The 20,834-nt window shown below is 39.5% G+C and overlaps 2 protein-coding genes, 1 non-coding gene and 1 pseudogene across 3 annotated transcripts in view; all 4 read left to right on the top strand.

The window, feature by feature from the left end:
- The first annotated feature begins 4,144 nt into the window (after window positions 1-4,144).
- On the top strand, window positions 4,145-10,056 carry LOC148346623 (uncharacterized). The gene is made up of 3 exons (XM_088325466.1): window positions 4,145-4,326; window positions 7,747-8,249; window positions 9,812-10,056. Exons 2-3 carry the CDS (start codon window positions 7,753-7,755, stop codon window positions 9,951-9,953), a joined length of 639 nt encoding a protein of 212 aa, XP_088181592.1. The 5' UTR covers window positions 4,145-4,326; window positions 7,747-7,752; the 3' UTR covers window positions 9,954-10,056.
- Window positions 5,227-5,342, top strand: LOC148346624 (U2 spliceosomal RNA; annotated as a pseudogene).
- Window positions 10,057-12,465: 2,409 nt separating the features above from the next.
- Window positions 12,466-20,834, top strand: part of chrna2b (cholinergic receptor, nicotinic, alpha 2b (neuronal)) — a 38,423-nt gene continuing 30,054 nt past the window's right edge. The window contains exon 1 of the mRNA XM_088325536.1: window positions 12,466-12,779. Within this exon, the coding sequence (XP_088181662.1) occupies window positions 12,707-12,779 (73 nt within the window). The 5' untranslated portion in view covers window positions 12,466-12,706. The remainder of the gene's footprint in view (window positions 12,780-20,834) is intronic.
- Window positions 16,289-16,371, top strand: trnal-uaa (transfer RNA leucine (anticodon UAA)). Its single transcript has one exon. It is a non-coding gene; the product is annotated as a tRNA-Leu (tRNA).

The following is a 20,834-nucleotide window of genomic DNA, read 5'->3' on the forward strand; positions in this document are numbered from 1 at the left end:
TCTGGCTCCCGTTTTGATGACGACCTGTTTCTGTATCCTGCCTGATTCCGTCCCCTGTTTCCTGTATAAATCCCCTGTCCCTGGCTTCCCAATCATCTCCGGTTACCTGGCTTACTTCTAATCCCCGACCACGCTTCGTTCTCCTGTCCGGGCTTCCCGACCACGCTTTGTTCTCCTGTCCCAGCCACCCGACTTGCCACCTGTCACTGACCGCGAGGGCTTCCTGTTCTTACTGCCCAGCGAGCACCGGATCGCTGTCTTTTTTCCTCTTGTCCTGACTTCCCCGATCCTTTAATAAAGCATTGTTTGAAATGTTACACATTTGGGTCCACTGCCTGTTCCGGTCGTTACAGGCACGTTACAAACAAATGTTGACATTTAGTCTGCATTCGATGCGGGAGGTTTAGACCTTTAAAAAGGATTTTTGCTGGGGCATAAATGTCTCTGATGGCATTAATTTTAACGTGTATTTAGGTGAGAGAGGTTCTTTCACCACCATACATGAAAACATTATTTTTTTTCCCTCTCCCTCACAATTGGGAGATTATGATTGCTAAGGGAATCTGAAAATGATTCAACCTTAACCGAAGTTGATACAGATACTGCAGTTAAGCTCCAAACCACTGGTGAAAGCAGTGAGTAAAACGTGACAGCCTCAGCAATATCAACTTTAACCTAAATTAAAGGGTACCTAACTCACTAGCATACAATATTAACTCGCTTAATCTTATATTGTTTAAACCTATTTACTTGTACTACAAAAGTAATAATTAACAAACGAGAGCTACGTAATTCATCAAAATCAGTGCTTCTCAATTATTGTCAGTCACGCCCCCACCTCGGAAGAAGAAATCCTTTCGCGCCACCCTATCTTTTTTATTTTAACTGATTGCATAAGATTGGTGGGGACAAAAAGCAAATCCTCGATATTGATAGTAACACGTCACCTCCGTACATACCAAATTTCCACCTTTCGGCACATTTGCACTGAGAAATAACCCGAGTGTCTTATCAGCATTTTTCAGTTGTAATGCAATCGCAAAGTGATAGCTTAATTTATTTGCCGTTGTGCTGTCTGCTGCCAACATATTTAACACAGCAAGAAGATCGGTCTTCTATTGTCTTCCCCCGTGGTCCAGTGAAGTGCTACACATGCTTCATCAAACGTCTTTGTGTTATCTTTCAGAAGGAGACTTTTGTTTGGCTCTTTACCCTGTCTCTCTTCACCTGTCTCCGCATCCGTGTTAAATATTTTTTTCATTGGGTCACTTGAGAATCTGCTAAACTTAGTGTCTAAAGTTCATACTCAATGCTTACTGTATACTCTGTGCCTAAAGCACTGCGTGGAGGCTAAATGTAAAAACAAAACACACCAATGAGAACACCACTGCACTCTAGTGTAGTGGAGTTACAATTGCACTTTATTTTGGGAAAGTTAAAAAAAAGTTTCCCAATGTCAAACGCGCCCATTCCCCCACATGAGGGCCCATTCCACTATTTGATTGAAAACAATTAACAGCATAGTCACACATCACACTTACAAATTTTATTCATTGTATTACCGGTACAAACATAACGCTATAAACAACATCTATAAATGACTCTACCATTGTTATAACTAACACTCAAAACACTTCCATTTTCCTTAACTTAACGAACATTAATTATTGACATTATGAAAGTAACATAATTTCCAATGTAAGTGACTTAGCACAATGTAGAAATTAAGTTAAAATAGCTCGCAAATTATTATAAACCCACTTAATAAAATTTGAACATAACTAATCTTTATTTTGGACTGCTGTCTAACTCAGGCCTGACGAGAAAAAAAGTATTGCACAATATAGTTAATACTGTCACGAACCAGGACAGGAAACATGTATGAGAACCCAATCGCGTTTACAGTTCACAGTTTATTGGGGAGAGGAGGAATGAGCGCACACTCGATCCGGAGATCGATGGCCGCGGAAGTAGATTGAAATCAGAACTTAGGAGTGGTCAAAATCAAACAGATCGGGCCGAAAATAAAACAGGATCAAAACAGGCAAAAACGGAGATTCACAGGACTTGGCATATCACAAAAGAGTCTAGCAGGAGTTTCGCAGACGCTCTGACACCAGGTGACTCACAAGGCAGCGTTTAAGTAGTCCGGCAGATATCTGTCAACGCTTTTCAGCTGGTGTCAATGGGCGGGGCCAATTGGGCGCCGTGGCAACCGTGACAGAATCTGGCGCCACTCGGCGGGGACCAATTGGGCGCCATGGCAACCATGACAAATACAACATTCTAACAAACATGATATACATCCATAACCATATGTTCCCATTGTAATTTGATTTGAGGGCCTTTGAGACACAACAGTTATTACATTTTATAACCCTGAAACAGGTCACTGAAGACCCTAACATATTATAAGGGTTAAATGTTTAAGTATTAAAACAGCTTTAAAGCTTTAACTCAAAGGTAAAACTCCAAGTTATAATAAAATATATCTAATCTAGATCTTTAACTCTCAGCTGTCAATGTTTATTTCCGAGTAACAGCTTTTAACCTGTTTTAATTCAGTATCCACAGCATCTATAAGAATGTAACTCTTGAGTCAAATATAAAGTTAAAGCTTTACAGGTACTTGAGTCAAAATGGCTTAATATGCTATGAGTTGGATTAAAGCTCCTAAACTAGGGGTCTCCAACGTGGTGCCCATGAGCATCAGGGTGCCCCCTGAGGACAGCTAATGTGCCTGCAGATAATTGGATTTTGAAAATAGCGTACCAGTTCTGGGTTTAAAAGAATTTAGGTAAAGTGTTTGTATATGCTTGAGATTGTTGCTGTGTTTCTTAAATTAGGTGTTGGGCTAGGGTTAGGAGCTAGGGTTTGGGCTTCAAATAAGGGTATTAAAATTGTGTTTGGTTACAAAATAGGATTGGGCTAGGGTTAGAAACTAAGGTTTAGGCTCGTAATTAATAATAATAATAATTTCCTTTGTATTGTCATTCTTTGTAACAATGTACACAGAACGAAATGTCGATACACCTGACCCGTTGTAGCGAGCCGATGCAGCCGCAGCCAACAGAGGGCGCCGCCATTTTACCAATGTTATAAGTCTTAGGTATGACTCGGCCGAGGCGCGAACCAGCGACCTCCCAGTCTCAAAGCGGGCGCCCTACCATCTAATTAGGGCACATTTAGGGTTATGAACTAAGGTTTAAGCTCCAAATTCTAAACTAAATGTATGGTTCTAAAATAGGTTTAAAGCTAGGTTTAGATTTGAAATAGGGTCAGCATAACAGCTTCAGTTAGGTATAGGTCTAGGGTTAGTAGCCAGGGTTTGAGCCGCAAGTTAGGGTTTGATACTGATTTTAGGTTTCCGAAATAAGGTTGGAGCTAGACATAGGGATTGAAACCAATGTTTAAGCTTTAGGATTTTATTTTGTGGTTTACAGAGTCTATTTAATCCTACTTCCAATATTAACCCGGTGATAATATTGTAAAAACATAGAGATAAGTATTTATTTTGTAGAAATACATATCAAACTGGGTAATAAATAACTCCCAAAAAGTAGGCCCTGTTTTAAACATTCTATAATGCATGACTTGCAGCAGTTTTAAAGCTTTAACTTTGAGTCCTAGCTTTAAAACTGCTTGAATCCAAGATCCATAGCATATTTAACGCGTTAACTCTTGATATAAAGCTTTAAAAGTGCTTGAGTTTTGGAAGCTTTAACTATGAGTTTAATTAAAGGTTCTAAATGTGCTCTAATACAATTGAAGCCATTTTAAAGCTATACTTTACAGTGAAAGCTTGGATGTTTATCTTTCACAGCACAAGTTCTTGCTTTTACAAATAACTAACTGAATACAATTAACTAAGAAGAAGAAGAGGAATCCCTGGGGAAAAAAAATTGAGGGACCTTGTATAGTTTACTGATTAACAGTACTCACTGATACACCCAACATAGAAATATACATACTGTACTGTTTTTCATTGGTTTAGTGCGTCGTGAAAATGCCCCCAGGTCAGAAAAAGACATTCTCCTCCCAGGATACACATGCAAAGTCGATTAGCCCCCTCCTTTTCTTTCCTTTTCGAAGTGACTGCAAATCAAGAAATCCTTCACTCCCACCGGCCTCCTCCATCCCACAATCTTGCAATCGCTTATCCGACGGCAAACGGCAGCTTGCTCTCAAGTCGCCAGCTTAATTGTGAAAACGTGAGGCCGCATCACTTTTCCCCCAAAACAGGGGAAACGCTTCTGGTTCGCCTCCTTTGGAGTTTGCCTCGACTGGGATTTTGAACCATAAAAACAAGAAAGGAGAAAGAAAGGGGTGGGTAAGTTTTTCCGTATAGTTTTTCATTATTATAGACTTCAACTGTAGATTTTTTAGCATCCAGAGGTAGAGAAGATCCCCAGCAGAGCTCCAGTATATTTTACCGAGTGTTGGGCAGGTTATTCTAAAAAAGTAATTAGTTATAGTTACTCACTACTTCTTCCAAAAATTAACTGAGTTAGTAAATTAATTACTCTACCGTAAAAGTAACTTCTTATCAGGGAAAGTAACTATTTCCGTTACTTTGTAAAGAAGTTGTATGTCAAATAATTTGAAACTTTCTCAGCAGTATTCGAGTCAGTTGAATAGAGATGAAGAGGTAGTTGTATTATATGCCTTGTATTCTTTTGTGCATCTCAACAGAAACAGATTTATCCTACACTTGAGGTGCAACCAAAATAAATCACAAACAATATCATTAATAATAATCAGCAGTAAACAATATATAGTGAGTTTAATATATTTAATCAAACTCTCACAACCTCTGATATTTGGTCAAGTAGACATATGCTACTGTCCTTCAAGTATTTTGTTAACAAAAAAAGTCAAATGTAAAACAATAAAAAGTGAGTTCCACTCTATAGAATAAATCACAAATTCTAGTCAGAAAACATCAAATAAACATAAGCTACCGTACTTGAAGTATTTTCACGCAACAAAAGTAAACAGTTCAACAATATGAAGTGTGTTTAAGACTGCAGTTTGAAATAATAAATCAAACTCTCACATCCTGAAACACTGGTCAAGTATAAATAGGCAACTGCACTTCGAACATTTTGTTCACAACAAATGTCAACAGTAAAACAATATAGTGACAATCATTCTACAATACTGCCGAGAATGATGCATTTGCCTGGTATTGCTTGACCGATGCTAAGTCCTTAGCTTGGCCTTTCCTTAGCTTGGCCTTTTGGCCTTTGATTTTTGCATTCCGGAGATGGAATAAGAGCTTGCTCTGTCCACTTCACGCATCGGCCCGGTATTGCAGTACCTCCGGGAACGGTGCATTTGCAATGATCGCAGCAAGGCTATAGGGCTAGGACCTTAGCTTAGCCTTTTGGCTGAGAGTAAGTGTCCCGGCTCCTAGGCTTTGTAGCGTATTAAGAACTGACCGATAACGGATAATGGATAATGAATAACGAAGATAGATCAATAACCCTTAAAAACCCCAAAAACCCCCGACAATCATTCTCTCTATGTGATGCGATATATGTACTTAATAACATAAAAAGTCCATTACCCATAATGCAACATTGTTATTGAGCATTTGGGGTGTGTCCACCAATGTTTATGGTTTGTATGTTATGGTTTACTTGCAAGTGACTCGAAACTAATTACCCGTCCCCCACCGACACGCCTCGTCTCAATCTATTCAAAGTAACGCACAACTTTTAACCGTCAGTAATAGTAACGGCGTTAAAACGGCAGGAAAAATAATTTGTTAGAATACCCTACTACTGATAAAAAATAACACTGTTACTTAACAGCGTAATAAACAACGGCGTTAATCCCGTACACTGATTTTGAGAAGAATTATTATGAACTAAAATGATTGTGTTCCATTACAACATCGACCCGAAACCAGTTTCGGTTGGCATTTCTCTTTTTAGTTGGGTCATTCAACTGTAGAATGCGAGTCCTGGCCAAGCTTGTTCTGGCCTCAGAGAGTGGACTGTCTTTCTGGAAAGCGGCTGAGTAAGAAAAACCAAAAATGCAGAGTCAGCGTATTTTATTTCACTAGTATGACGTTAGATGATTAGATAACATTTATGGGGGCATATTTTTACATAAAGCTCAACCCTTCTAACTGTCTGCAAGACATAATAAACCTATCATTGGGTCTTACAGGGTTAAGAGTAGTAGTAGTAGTTTGTGTTTTAGTATAAATATTACCCATTTTAATCATGCTAATGAAATGTATTCAGTATCTTTCAGGGCAACACCCTGGTGTTCCTGTTCAAAAACAATGACTGAGACAGTTGAAGTCTGTTTTAAATAACATTGGCATACAGTATAGTGGAAAAAAAGATCTCCAGCACCATTGACTCGGCTCAGGGGCCCGTTTCCTGTCTTTGCACTCTTCCAGATGTCCAACGTGAACACACAGAGGCAGCGCTGGCGACCCACGATTGGTTATCTTGTCAAGAAAATAAAAACCCTGCCGTAGAGCTTTACGAGTCTTGCACGAAGGCGCCCGGCAGCTGCTCGGTGCCGACCCAAACCGCCGGCTTTAATGGTTCTGTCAGAACACAGTGGCAAAAAAAGACATAAAAAACAGGCGCTTTGTCCATTAAAAGGCTTAGGGGACAGTTTGTGTCCCTCGGTCCATCCCATCAGGGTTTTAAAACTCTAAGTCAGTGGTCTGTTCCTTTTGAGCTGTCACTCACTTTAATTACTGTATTTTACAGACTATTAGGTGCACCCAAAAACTCCAAATTGGCCAGAAATTTAAACATGCGCCTAATAATCTGTTGCACCTTATATGCGGACAAAATTGGAAATGCGTTACATCATTAACTCTATAACTAACCATGATTGCAGAACAATGGTGGCTATGGGGATCTAACCGGATAGCAATGGTAAGAGTACAGTAACCTAACAACCACCAGGTCGCGAGGGATATGGATTGCATAGAATTAGATGCAATGGGAATTAAAACCGGATTGCACCATCCTATCCACTATACCACTAGGAATACAGACGACACATGACAAGGAATTAGGTGTTATTTTATTATCACATTATATTTAGTCACAGTAGCAGATATGTTACAGAATTTTGTTTCACTTTTCTCAGCTAAAATTAAGTATTGTAAGTGACATTTTTTTGTTTGTCTGATCATTTTTGGGGTCGATTTTTTTGTCTTTTTGGTAGTGTTTTGGTCCAGATTTTGGTTGTAGTGTTAGCCTTTTATTGGACGTTTACCTTAGAGGAGAATTTTCGAAAGTCTTTTGATCATCTTTTATTTTTTTCGGTCATTTTTTATTGTAATTCGTTTTTTTTTGTTGTTGTTTTTTTTGCTTATCTTGGTCGTTTTTTGAGGTGTTAATTTAAGGTCTTTTTGATCATCTTTTGAATTTTTTTTAGTTTGTCTTTTGAATATATTTTTTTATGAGACGTTTTTGGTCATTTTTCAGGGTCGAGATTTTAGTCGTGTTTTTTTTTTTTTTGTCTTTTATTGGTCGTTTTTTGTGGAGTCTCTTTATCATCTTTTGATGATCTTTTCGGCCATTTTTGTTTGAACCTTTGGTCACTCTTAGCCTTTTATTGATTGTTTTTCTGAGCAATTTTTGAGGGGTCCGTCTTCTGCACTTTATCTACATTGTCTTTTGAGCGTTTTTTTTTTTTTCTTAATATTTTTGTTTGCTTCACAATCCAAGTTATTTACCTTCTCGTAAAACATCATCATAATTACAGGGTATCATGCCGCCTTGGTGGGCATCCTTTCTGGTGGCCTTGATTTCTACGGCAACCTGCCAAAGTGGGGAAGGCGAATCCAGCTTACGGTTTGACATGGATACCTCAAAAATAGCTACCAAACCACCCTTGCACCCTCTCGACGACGAACCATCCAAAGCAAGAAACCACCCTATCAATGCTCAGCCCTCGTCCTCCTCGGATGATACGTGTTCAATCCGTTTCAGCACCCGGGCGGTTTCGGACCGGGTTCTTAAGGCTCAAAAAGAGGAAGTGGTCTATCTCCAGACTATCCAGCATGCCAACAGGGTGGTGATGGAAAATTTGGTGCAGTATGTTGGGGCCGAGCTAGGGGAGGAGAGCTACGAGGACGTGATCCAGGCTAATCTTGCCGGCATCCTGGAGGAGCACAAGGGATGCTTGGAGATGGTGGAGAAGTCTGAAGAAAACCTGGAAAACCAGCTTCAAGGGGGGGTCCTGGACACACTCGCAGGGATGCAGAGGTAAGGATGGGAAATACGTTAGTTTTAATTATTTTTTTTAAATTTATTTATTAAAAAAAAAAAACATTAGAAAATTTAAATGTTAAAAAAAGGTAAAAACTCCAAAATATAAAAGTTCCAAAATGTAAAAATGTAAACACTCCAAAATTTAAAAAAGTTAATTTAAAAAATGTAAAAATGTAAAAATGTAAAAATGTAAAAATGTAAAAATGTAAAAATGTAAAAATGTAAAAATGTAAAAATGTAAAAATGTAAAAATGTAAAAATGTAAAAATGTAAAAATGTAAAATATATACATGTTATTGTCAGGACCAGAACGGACACAGCACCTAATTGCGTTTCTCACAAGTTTTATTAAAGTAAAGCTATACGCGGGAAGCAAGTCGCTCTTGTATTCGGATTGTGACACGGAAGTGGATCTTCCGTAGCGAGCGATGGAAAGACAGGTTGATAGCCTGGGCAGGAGAGCAAAAACTTGGTCAGGGTCAGAACGGGTCGTAAGCCGGGACAGGATAGCGGACGTGGTCGGGATCAAAAACAGGTCGTAAGCCGGGACAGGATAGCGGACATGGTCGGGATCAAAAACGGGTCGTAACCGGAGACATATGGGAGCAAATACGGGACAGGTGGGAGTCAGGGTCAAAAAAGGCTTGCCTAGTATCCACTGAGGTTCGCAGACGGACTGACGAAAGGGGACAGATAGGAGTGGGTTTAAATAGCGACAGGGAGCCAATCAGAGTCTGAAGCGGTTGGCGCCAAAGGAGCGGGCACAGGTGCTTCACATCGGTAATCATGACAGTTGTTACAACAAGGTACTCTAAATTAGTGATTCCAGTCTGATGCTCAGGTCCATATAACAATTGTACATGCAGATTCCTAGAAAATAAAATCCCTCCTTTTCACATATTTAACTTGACCTGCACACACTTATGGCCAATGACGTGGGACTCTACAATGCAAAATTAAAGTCTTACCCTGTTCATAAAGAATGTGACTTGTTTTCATGATCATTTTTCTTACTTTGAGATTTATCTAATTTTTTCAGATAAAATAAGGAAAACCCTGTGTCAAATGAGCAAAATTATCGTTGTTTAGCACACGATAAATGTTTTTGCTCTTTTTCCGTAACACATTTGAAGAAAATCAGCAGAACGATCCTCCTTGTACCAGATAAGACAGGTTTTTTTATTTTGACTCCAATTTTTCCTATTGTACTAGAAAAAGGAAAATACATACAGTACATACATATTAAAAATTGAGAAAATAGACTCAAAATGAACAAAATGTACTGCCAATGAGGTATTTTTTGGTATTTTTTTGCAGTGTAACGTGGCCTTGCCGACATATGTTCAATAGATTTTTAGGTAAAGATAGCGCTAACTGGCTAACTTCTTGCAGTAGTTGTGCTGGATATTGACACGGTTGTATCATTCGGAAGAGCTTCCGATAGCCCACATTGTGCAACCTTGACTCAAATTTAAGTCTTTAAATGCAATTTCTTTTGTTATTGGTTGTGGACCAGACCTTTCCTAATATCTTCTCTCCATTTGTCTTCTGAATAGAATTAGAGATGAATCCGAGTCTTTCAAGAACCTTCTACAAACAGCATCAGACATTGCAGACCGGCTGGAGAGCTCGTCGAAAACCCTTTATGCCGCTTTTAGCCGGCAACTGAGAGACACAAACCGAGAGTTTAAGACCTGATAGTCTTCTGGACCTGACAACAGATCCCAACTCAAGATCTGGCTTTCTTTATGCGAAGGATGCGTCTCGAGTCTGAACAAGTGGGAACTACGCCGGCAGGCCTGTGCAATATTCTCCATCCATACACTATTCCAGCAATTAGGAGAAGACACATATGGGAGAGTGGGAGTGGTTCAGGTCTTTAGGAGTCTTCCTTCATACGTAATGATGCGCTTTGTTTCTTCCTCTAGAGGAAGGTGAAGATTGGCCATCTGCTTGAGGCGTGCAATGGACACATTTTGTCTCATTAAAGAGTCCATTAGGAACCAAACTACCTCTCACTCAGCTGAAGTTTTATTTTCTGTGACAAATCATTGTGGTTAGACAATCATGAACCTTTTGCACACCTTTTAAAGTGAATACAGAAATCCATGCCCAAATAGTTTTCCTTCACTGAATTGTGGTTCAAATGCATCGCAGATTTTTTTCTACGAATTTGTTTCTGCAAATGTCTGCGTGTATCACAAGATTTCAGCTTTACTTTAAGAATGCTTCTACACTCAAATCAATGGAAAACTGACTTTTGATTCCTGGGCACTGATTCAAAAAAGCCAAATGAGCCTTTTTTATGTGTAGTGGAAAAAAAACAATCCCATATACATGCCATTTGCGAGAAATCAAGCACGAAAAACATGCATCCATCCATTTTCTGCTGCGCTTATCCTCAATAGGGTCACGTGGGGGCCAGAACCCATCCCAGCTGTCTTCTGGCAGTGAGCAGGGGACTCCCTGACCTGGTTGCCAACCAGTCGCAGGGCACACAGAGACAGACAACTCACATGCGTATTCACACCTAGGGACACCTAGGCACGGGGAGAAAATGCAAACTCCACACAGGGAGGCTACGGTAGCTGGACTTGAACTCTGAAACTCTGCACCCTGGAGCTGCGCGCTAACCACCCTTCCGCCGTGTCGCCCAGTAGAGTCATCATTATGCAAATAGAAGTCGTTTCCGCATTTAACTTTTGATTGATTGAATGATTGATTGATTGATTGATTGATTGATTGATTGATTGATTGACATTTCACTTTTTTCCCACTGGTCATCATATACAAGGTTACAATAAATTGAAAATCAACATATTTGATGGACAATTGTTGCCAACTACAGAGACCACCGTGCCATCAAAAGAAAACTCATTTGGTCTATAAGATGATTAGATTACCGGAGCAGACTGACAACGTTTTCCATTGTAATAAAAATCCATGTCTGTGCTCTAATGTTATGATAAGCCAATGTTAGGTGATCCCTGATCATAAAATGTTTAGTTTGAGAAATTGACCGCCAAAGCGTACCCAGCATAAAGTTTAGGAATGGCAACCGAATTGTGTTTTTTTTTCTGTTATTTGCATCAGATTTCTGCGTGCATTCATCAAGCGGGGCCGCAAGGGAGAGGCACATGGGCAAGATCGGCTTTCCCCACCCCTCTCCACCCAAGTGGGTGGATTCAAGTCAAGCCAAGCCAAGTCATGTGTATTTTTATAGCCCTTAATCACAAAGAGTCTCAAAGGGCTGCACAGATCAAAGACTATTGCAAACTATTATTACAGACTATTATGACACCATCCCCTCATCTAAAACCTACATGAGGGCAAATAATACACATAGTATGCACATAAAATATAGATTATTTATATGCTATAGAGTAGAAGTGTGTTTTAAGCTTTGATTTGAACATTTCCACTGAGGTGGCAGATCGAATCTCAGGGGGAAGAGCATTCCAGTGCACCAGGGCCCGGATGGAGAATGCTCTCGAATCTGCGGATCTCTTCCTGTCGCTTGGGATCACTAGTACACCAGCGTTTTCAGGGCGAAGTCACGCGTTAAAGGTAGATACACCTACACCTCACTCTCAATATTAAAGGGGGAAAAAAGCATCTTGAAGGGAACCTGGTCTTGATTAGTGTGTAGCCGGTTCCTGCCGTTTACCTTCAAGAGTTGACTGATAGAGCCAGTTGCCGTCACTCACCTCAAAGACCTAGCTCATTGAACCAGTCTCTTTTCGAAGGACACATATGGCTTAAGTGTAAAATGCATCGCCCGTCACTATCAAAAGATCATCCGATTTTCTGCTGGTGGGGTCACTTTGGAGTGCACCGTTGTAAGCTGCGAGTGCGTTACAGAGAAAAAGACAGGAGAGCGCCAATAGAGGGAATGAATTAAAACCTCCTATCCGACAGTCTTTTGAGAGGATGAGAGCGCAGAATCTGTGATGAGAAATAGTCAGAGTGAGAGTATGTTTGAGTGAGTGTGAGAGAGAGAAAGAGAGAGAGAAAGAAAGAGAAAGAGAAAGAGAGAGAGAGAGAGAGAGAGAGAGAGAGAGAGAGAGAGAGAGAGAGAGAGAGAGAGAGAGAGAGAGAGAGAGGGAGAGAGAGAAAGAGAGAGAGAGTTAGACAGAGAGAAAGGAGGCGTGTCCATGAGCGCAGCAGGCTTTCAAACTGAGTTGAAAGCCTCATCTGATCCTCCAAAAGTGCACCAGTCCTTCCAACTCCTGCAGAGTCCAATTGATTTTCCAGGAGGTTTGAAAAACATTGGCAGCAGATTAAGCAAGTGAGAACGGCGACGTGTTGTGTTTAAGGCAGCTACTGAAAGTGGGGACAGGTTTTATTGTGCGCGTCAAAGTTGCGCAAAAATGTCTTGCAGCAGTAAAGATGACGCACGGTGCGATCCTAGATAACATTTTATCAGCATCATCGCATGTCTCAGTTTCCACATGGAGAGAATTAAGCTTCTGTGCGCAGCGCGAACCGCCAATTGGATTTGGTCGTTGCTCATTTGCCAGGCAGGTAAGTGAACGCACCGTCAATAGATACATACAGTGTAAAATATTTTCAGATTATTTTATTTTTATTAAGATTTCCACCTCAATTTTTCAATCAAAATGTGATTTTATTTAGAGAGGAACTAAAGGTTGTGTGTGTACTAGTGTAAGTTAAATGGTAATTGACACTACTTTACAATGTACACGTTTTATACGAAATACGAATGCAGTAATCCCTCACTATTACGCGTTTTACTTTTCACAGTTTTTATTGGATTTTTTTATGGGTTTGCTTTGTATTTTATTACAGTAGTTCTTTGTAAAAAAATGAAAATATATTTATACAGTACTTTTATTTCTTAAATAAATGCTTGAGCTGTAAAAAATACTTTACTCTTTGGTGTCAGTAAACAGCAGGGTTGGGCAGGGTTACTTTAACTAGATTACTTTTAATTAATTTTGGATTACTCCAAAACCAAATATGCTAATAAAAGACAAAACAAACTAAATATGAATAAAATTTCTAAATTTTGTGCAGGCTTGGGGAGTAACGGAATACATGGAACGGCAAAAATGATGTTGGCAAGCTGTTTGGATTTATTTTCATTTTGTTTCTGTCGCATTTTATGTTAGTTTTGCCGGAGATCAAAGAGATCAAAGCCAGTAGAGAAAGCTTACCACGTGTTGTGAGTCCTAATTGTATTCATATTTAGTTTCTTTTGACTTTTATTAGCATATTTGGAATTGGAGTAATCCAAAAGTAATTGAAAGTAATCAAGTTAAAGTAACCCTACCCAACCCTGGTGAACATTAATCCCTCCTTTTTCGTGGGGATTGCGTTCCAAAAAGAGAACATTTGTCCACCAGTTTCTGAATAAGGCTAAACCATTTTGAGTTTGTGTATTATCTAGTGCCTCCTAATGGCTAAAAATACATGAACTATCATACAAAAATGTTTATTCAAGTACACATAAGTGGAGAAACCTTCCTCGGGCATTAAGTAATTTATATACAGTAATCCCTCGTTTTTAATGGGGGGTTGTGTTCCAAAAACCTTTTGCTATAGTCAAAACCCATGAAGTAGAAACCTTTGTTGATTTAGTTAGTTAACTATTTATATATTACTCAAGAACCCCCCTGGCTTACAGGCTTAACTATTTGTTTGACAAACAAAAGTACTGTATTTCAGATTAATTACTGTCAAATTATTCATCTTAAAAATAATCTTGCCGTTTTTTTGCACAACTGTGTGGATTAAAAGCATGCTCCAGTTTACATTACATGATACTTTACTGCCATTTTGTGGACGTTATAGAAAACTGTATTTAGTTTTTGGTTCTCACCTACAGAAACCATATATTTTTCCATTCTAAAACATTTTTGAAAAGCATCAAGTAGTCACTAGGCAGTGCCAAAGACCAGCATGTGGCTCCAGAGCAAGTTTAGCAGGTCAAGAAGTTCAACTTTGTAGGCGATAGAAAGCATTTTCCTCTGTTTCACCAAAGAGAAAGGAGAACACAATGCGCAAAGTAGGGAAACCGCAATAAGTAAACTGCGATACAGCAAAGGATTACATACTGTATTTGAGAGTATTTAATTGTATTATAATAATAATAATAGTTATAATAATACATTGTATTTCGAAGCGCCTTTCAGGACTCAATAAACGAAGAGTAAAACAAGTAATAAATAGCCAATAAAACACATTGGAGTTAAAAGGGGCAGTATGTGAGGCAGACGGTCAAGGAAAGGCAAGTCTGATGAGGTGAGTTATGTGTCCGGATTTGAAGGTGGACAGGGTCACAGAATTTCGGAGGTCAGGCGGCAATGAGTTCCAGAGCTGGGGGGCTGAGCAGCTGAAAGCGCTGCTCCCCATGGAGCTGAGCTATTAGTCAATAATAAATAAAGGTTTCTACTTCACAAATTTCTCCAATCACATTTTCTTTTTTTGATATAACCCCCACGATAAACGTGGAATAACAGGATAGCAATTTACCACTACTGATTTAACTTTGTGCAAATGTTTTATCGGTTTTCAAGTTGCAATTTTCCAAAATTCAACTTTGTGAAATAACGTAATGCCTAACTTGACCTGGTGGATAGCGGTGTAGCCTCACTTTTCAACAGATATTTTGAGCCTAAGTCATGATTAGGTGTCAACTTGTCGAGTTGATTATGAGTGAAAGACATATTTGTGCATCAAAAAAAAAACTATACCAATACAAAATAATGCAATACAGAAGTTTAATTAGTAGCTGTGTCACCATGCAAAGAGAAAACCCACTGATGTTTAATTTTAGCCATGCCAAAACGAGAAGTACTCATGTCATTTTTTAGTTTTCTACCTGTTTTTTCAGTCATTATTTATATTTTGAGCACAGAACACATTCAATTTCTTTTGCCATTGCTCAAAAACGTTTTGTTTTTTATAATCAGTCCCTGTTACCATGCAAAGACTTATGTTTATCTTGAGCCATGCAAAATAAGAATCACCCGTTATTCCTTAGTTTTATACCTGTAAAAAACTGTTACAAATAGCGTCTTTGTTGCTTTTTTCTAATTAAATTTCTGTTTCTGAGTTGAATTTCTTTTTTACTGATTTTTTTGGGGGCGTTTATGAATATTTTGAGCTTAGTGAACATGTTTAAAAAATCTGCCATTGCAAGTTAACACTGTTGTGGACAGTGAAAATATATGGTAACTTGTTGTCTGAGCCTCCTTACATTCAGGTTTAACCCAACATTGTTTTTCTAGCAATTTCAAAGTGTTTATTGTCATATGCACAGTAAAGAACCACAATTCCCTGCACAATGAAATTCTTTGCTGTCCATACAGTTGCCAGCGTGATAAAACTAAGAAACTATATACATTCATCCATCCATTATCTGCACGGCTTATCCTCAGTAGGGTTGCGGGGGTACTGGAGCCCATCCCACCTATCTTCGGGCGGTGGGCAGGGGAACACCCTGAACTGGTTTCCAGCCAGTCGCAGGGCACAGGGACAGACAATTCGCTCGCTCATTCACACCTAGGGACAATTCGGACCGGCCAATTAACCTGACATGCATGTTTTTGGAATGTGGGAGGAAACCGGAGTGCCAGGAGGAAACCCACGCAAGCACGGGGAGAATATGCAAACTCCACACAGGAAGGTTCGATCTCATGACCTCAGAACTGTGCCGCACATGCGCTAATCACTGTGCCGCCATGCTGCCCAACTATATAAATGTATAATTGAAATAATATAAATATACCAGCTCAGTAGCCCAGATGGTAGTGTGCCCGCTTTGAGACTGGGAGGTCGCTGGTTCGTGCCTCGGCCGAGTCATACCTAATTGGTAAAATTGCGGCGCCCTCTGTTGGCTGCGGCTGCATCGACTTGCTACAACGGGTCAGGTGTATCGACATTTCGTTCTGTGTACACTGTTACAAAGAATGACAATACAAAGGAAATTATTATTATTATTACTATTAAAGACTGGTCCGCAGATTGACTTATAGGTCTGAAATTGTTGGTGTACCAGTGACTTTTGAACCAGGATGGCCGAGTGGTTAAGGCGTTGGACTTAAGATCCAATGGACAATTGTCCTCGTGGGTTCAAACCCCACTCCTGGTAGTCTAACGCTCAGTGTTTACCTTAGCCAAGTCACACAATGCGCACTGACATAAACAGAGCATAATCTGCCAGTTTTATATTCCCAAATTTAACTGTGAATTAATAGTGACTCATTTGACCCTATGATTGGCAATTTTGTCACTAAATTTTGCAGTGCAGACTTCGAAAATAAGTAAAGATTAGGTTTCATTTTATCAAATCAACTATGAGTAAAAGACACGTTTACGCTTTGCACACTGCAAAAAAATAAATATATCCATCTCTACGGTAATTTAATCAGTAACTTTGTCCCCACACAAAAACAAACCCACTAATATTAACTCGAGCCATGCAAAAACGAGCAGCACTCATGTCATTCCTTCGTTTTATACTTGTAACAAATGCTATAAATGGTGACTTTTTTGCTTTTTTCTATTGTACATCTTTTAATCGAACTTCTTTTTCTGAGTTTATTTTTTTTTAGTCTTTATCTATATTTTAGGCTTAGTACTGAACACAAAAAGTGTGCCATTTTTCAAATAAAGATCTTTAAAATATTGTCGAGAACAGAGAAAATTCTTGGTATCATGTTGTTTGAGCATCCTCATATTCAGGTTTAACCCAGCACAGCATCGTTTTGCTGTAGGCCCTCTGGTTGACAGATATGCTTAAAATTGTACCTGGATGGGTGACTGGTTAAGGCGTTGGACGTAAAATTTAATGAAAAGGAGTCCTTTTGGATTCGAATCCTACTCCTAGTAAGTTCTTCTACTGTCATGGTTGCCATGGCGCCCAATTGGCCACGCCCGTGCGTGTCACGGTTGCGGTGGTGCCCCATGGCCCCTTCCGCGTGTGTGTGTGTGTGTGTGTGTCACGGTTGCCATGGTGCCCAATTGGTCCCGCCCGTGTGGTGCCAGCTGCGGCTCGTTGAGGGATTGACTTTCTGTTTATATAAAGCTCAGCGCTCTCTTGCTTCAGTGTCATCAAACGAACTTCTGCCCCACAAGACGTTGGTTCTGACTCCGTCCTGTTTTCCTGTGATATCTCCGGTCCGGTATTGTTCCTGTTTATTGTTGTCCTGTTTAATTTCGGGTTCCAGTTTGGTTTCCATCTGTTTTTGTCCTGTTTATTATTTTCTCCAGTTTTCGTACCCCTCTTGTTTCTCCTGTTAATTTTCGATATCCTGATCCGTCATCTATGCTGTCTGTCACTTCCTGTCCGGTATCGACCCCATCCGTCCGATATCAACTCGAGCAATTGGAATCGGTCTCATCGGTCTCTGCCTTCCTGTCCTTCCACGCCGGACCTGTTTTTCCGTCCCTGACGCCGCCATCACCTGCTACACCCTTCCTCTTTCTTCCAATAAAACTTGGTAAACGTTACGCAATTGGGTCCTGATTCAGTTCTGGTCGTGACAGAATAGAATAGAATAGAATAGAATAGAAACCAGTTCAGGGTGTCTCTTGCCCACTGCCCAAAGATAGCTGGGATGGACTCCAGCACCCTCGCGACCCTACTGAGGATAAGCAGTGGAAATAATGGATGGATGGAAATATAATAGAATAGAATAGAATAGAATAGAATAGGGGCAGCACGGCGGCGCAGTCGTTAGCGCGTGTGCGGCACAGTTCTAAGGTCTCGGGAACCTCCTGCGTGGGTTCAAATCCAGCTACAGGACTTCCTGTGCGGAGTTTCTATGTTCTCCCCATGCTTGCATGGGTTTCCTCCGGGCACTCCGGTTTCCTCCCACATTCCAAAGACATGCATTTCAGGTGGATTGGCCGGTCCAAGTTTTCCCTAGGTGTGATTGAGCGAGCGAGTTGTCTGTTCCTGTGTGCCCTGCGATTGGCTGGCAACCAGTTCAGGGTGTCCCCTGCCCACTGCACGATGATTGCTGGGATGGGCTCCAGCACCCCCGCGACCCTACTGAGGATAAGCGGTGCAGTTAATGAGATGAGATGAGATGAGAATAGAATAGAACAGAATCTTTATTGTCATTGATATCAACATTGTGCTCTCTTTTTTTGGGATTTATATTCTTGTTTTCTAATTTCCATTTATCAAATATTTTACATTTTTTTTTACTTTTTTTTTCCTTCAGTTATATTTTAATGGTAGTTTTGTAATATTTTGAATTTTTTTTATTATATCTGTAGTATTCCTGTAGTTGTATTTTTGTAGTTAGTTGTGATTGCTTCAGCAAGGCACAACTACATTGCCAAGTGCTGTAAGTATTAAAATTATTATATCTATCTTCTTCCGCCGAATTTTGACGGGCCTCTCCTCCCAGATCATTTGGAGTAGCCCAACGATTCATATACCAAAATTCCGGCCGAATCAGGACTCTCCTGCGACAATACAGATTCTCGATTCGAGTCTCCGGGGCCGCAAGGGGCCCCGGAGACCAAAAAGAGACCATCCGGAATAATGGGTTTGGAAAATCTCCCATCCGGAATACATGGGCCCATTCGTTTCTATTGGTAGTCATGGTAATAAAGGCTTTTCCAGAGGGTAGTCATAGTAAGCAGGGACTGTCCAGGGTGGCTTGAGGGGGCCCGACCCACATTACCTTTAACCATGGGTAAATGGTGAATTCCAAATAGTGGATGTTAGCGCGAGGATGCTAACAGCTATGTGCGCAGCTAGCAAGGTGTTGGGCTGGCTGTGCCAGCCCAAGTATTAGCGCAAGCTAGCTGTGAACACTGTCCGCAATGGGTTGGGCTGGCGCAGCCATCCCAAGTATAAGCGCAAGCTAGCTGTGAACACTGTCCGCAATGGGTTGGGCTGGCTGTGCCAGCCCAAGTATTAGCGCAAGCTAGCTATAAACACTGTGGGCAATGCTAACTTCTTCATGCCAAAAAAATTTGGGAATGGCTATATTGTAACAACTTCATATTTACAAATTATGCTAATGGATTCATGTTAATGAGTTATACTAATGGGTACATACTAAAAAGTGACGCTAACGGCTAAATACTAACTTCTTTATGCTAAAAAATTTTGGTAATGGAAATATTTTAACGACTTCATATTTACAAATTATGCTAATGGACTCGTGTTGATGAGTTATGCTAACGGATACATGCTAAAAAGTTATGCTATCAGCTAAATGCTAACTGCTTCATGTTAAAAAAAATTCGTAATGGCTTTATTTTAACGACTTCATATTTACAAATTATGCTAATGGCTTCATGTTGATGAGTTATGCTAATGGATACATGCTAAAAAGTGATGCTAACCGCAAAATGCTAACTCCTTCATGTTAAAAAAAATTGGTAATGGCAATATTTTAAAGACTTCATATTTACAAATTATGCTAATGGACTCATGTTGAGGAGTTATGCTAATGGGTACAAGCTAAAAAGTAATGCTAACGGCTAGATGCTTACTTCTTCATGCTAAAATTTTTTGGTAAAGGCAATATTGTAAAGACTTCATGACTACAAATTATGCTAATGGCCTCATGTTGAGGAGTTATGCTAACAGATACATGCTAAAAGGTTATGCTAACGGCTAAATGCTAACTTCTTCATGCTGAAAAATTATTCTAATGTTAACATGCTAACGACTCAGCAAATTGAATGGGCTCAATGCATTCCTGATGGGCCAATTCAGACAGAATGGCTCATTCCTTTCGAACATGTACATTTTAATTTTTTTAATGTGTAACAGTGTTATTACTATGTTATTACCATGAATGTGATTTTTAGACCTCTACCAGGCATATCCTTGTTGTTAACGGTTATGGGCCCATCTCAAGTGAACTTTCCAGTACCGGGGGGGGTGTGGGGGGGCGGAGTCCCCCCACAGAACCAGGTAAAAAAATTACAAATACATCTCTCTGAGTTAAAAACTTTATGCTAACTCCAAATTTAACAACTCAGCGCTACCGGTTCTTTACCAACATCTGCCAGATCAATCACAACTCTTACAATTGCCGCGGGAATTGTCTAGTATTTTTGTTATATTTCTGTGGTCATAATGTTGTAGTGTTGCTGTAGTATTACTGTAGTTTTGTATTTTTAGTATTTTTTTGTGGTATTTGTGCAGTTTCATTTTTAAATTATTTCCTTATTTTAGTTTTTGTAGTTTGTCTGTAGTATTTTTGTAGTATAACTGTAGTTGTATTTTATAGTATTTCTTTCATAATATTTCTGTAAAAGATTTTTTTTTAGTATTTCTGTCGTGATAGAGTATTTATGTAACAGCATTTTTTTTTATTCCACTGTTACTGTCGTGGTAATTTTGTAGTATTTCTGTAGAAGTATGTTTTAGTATTTCTATATAATATTTTTGAATATTCTTGTAGCATTACTGTTAAAAAAATTCTGAAATAACATTTTTGTTTCATAGCATTACTGTAGTAGTATTTTTGTAGTATTTCCATAGTATTTCTTTCTCATCAGAATGAAGACGAAATGATACTTTAGACCTTTTTTTAAGCACTACATTTTATATTTAGTTTTGTAGTAATTTTGTAGGTT

The sequence above is a fragment of the Urocampus carinirostris genome, chromosome 20 (genome assembly GCF_059441175.1).
Source record: "Urocampus carinirostris isolate Australia breed hairy pipefish chromosome 20, RoL_Ucar_1.0, whole genome shotgun sequence".
NCBI classification, from domain to species: domain Eukaryota; kingdom Metazoa; phylum Chordata; class Actinopteri; order Syngnathiformes; family Syngnathidae; genus Urocampus; species Urocampus carinirostris.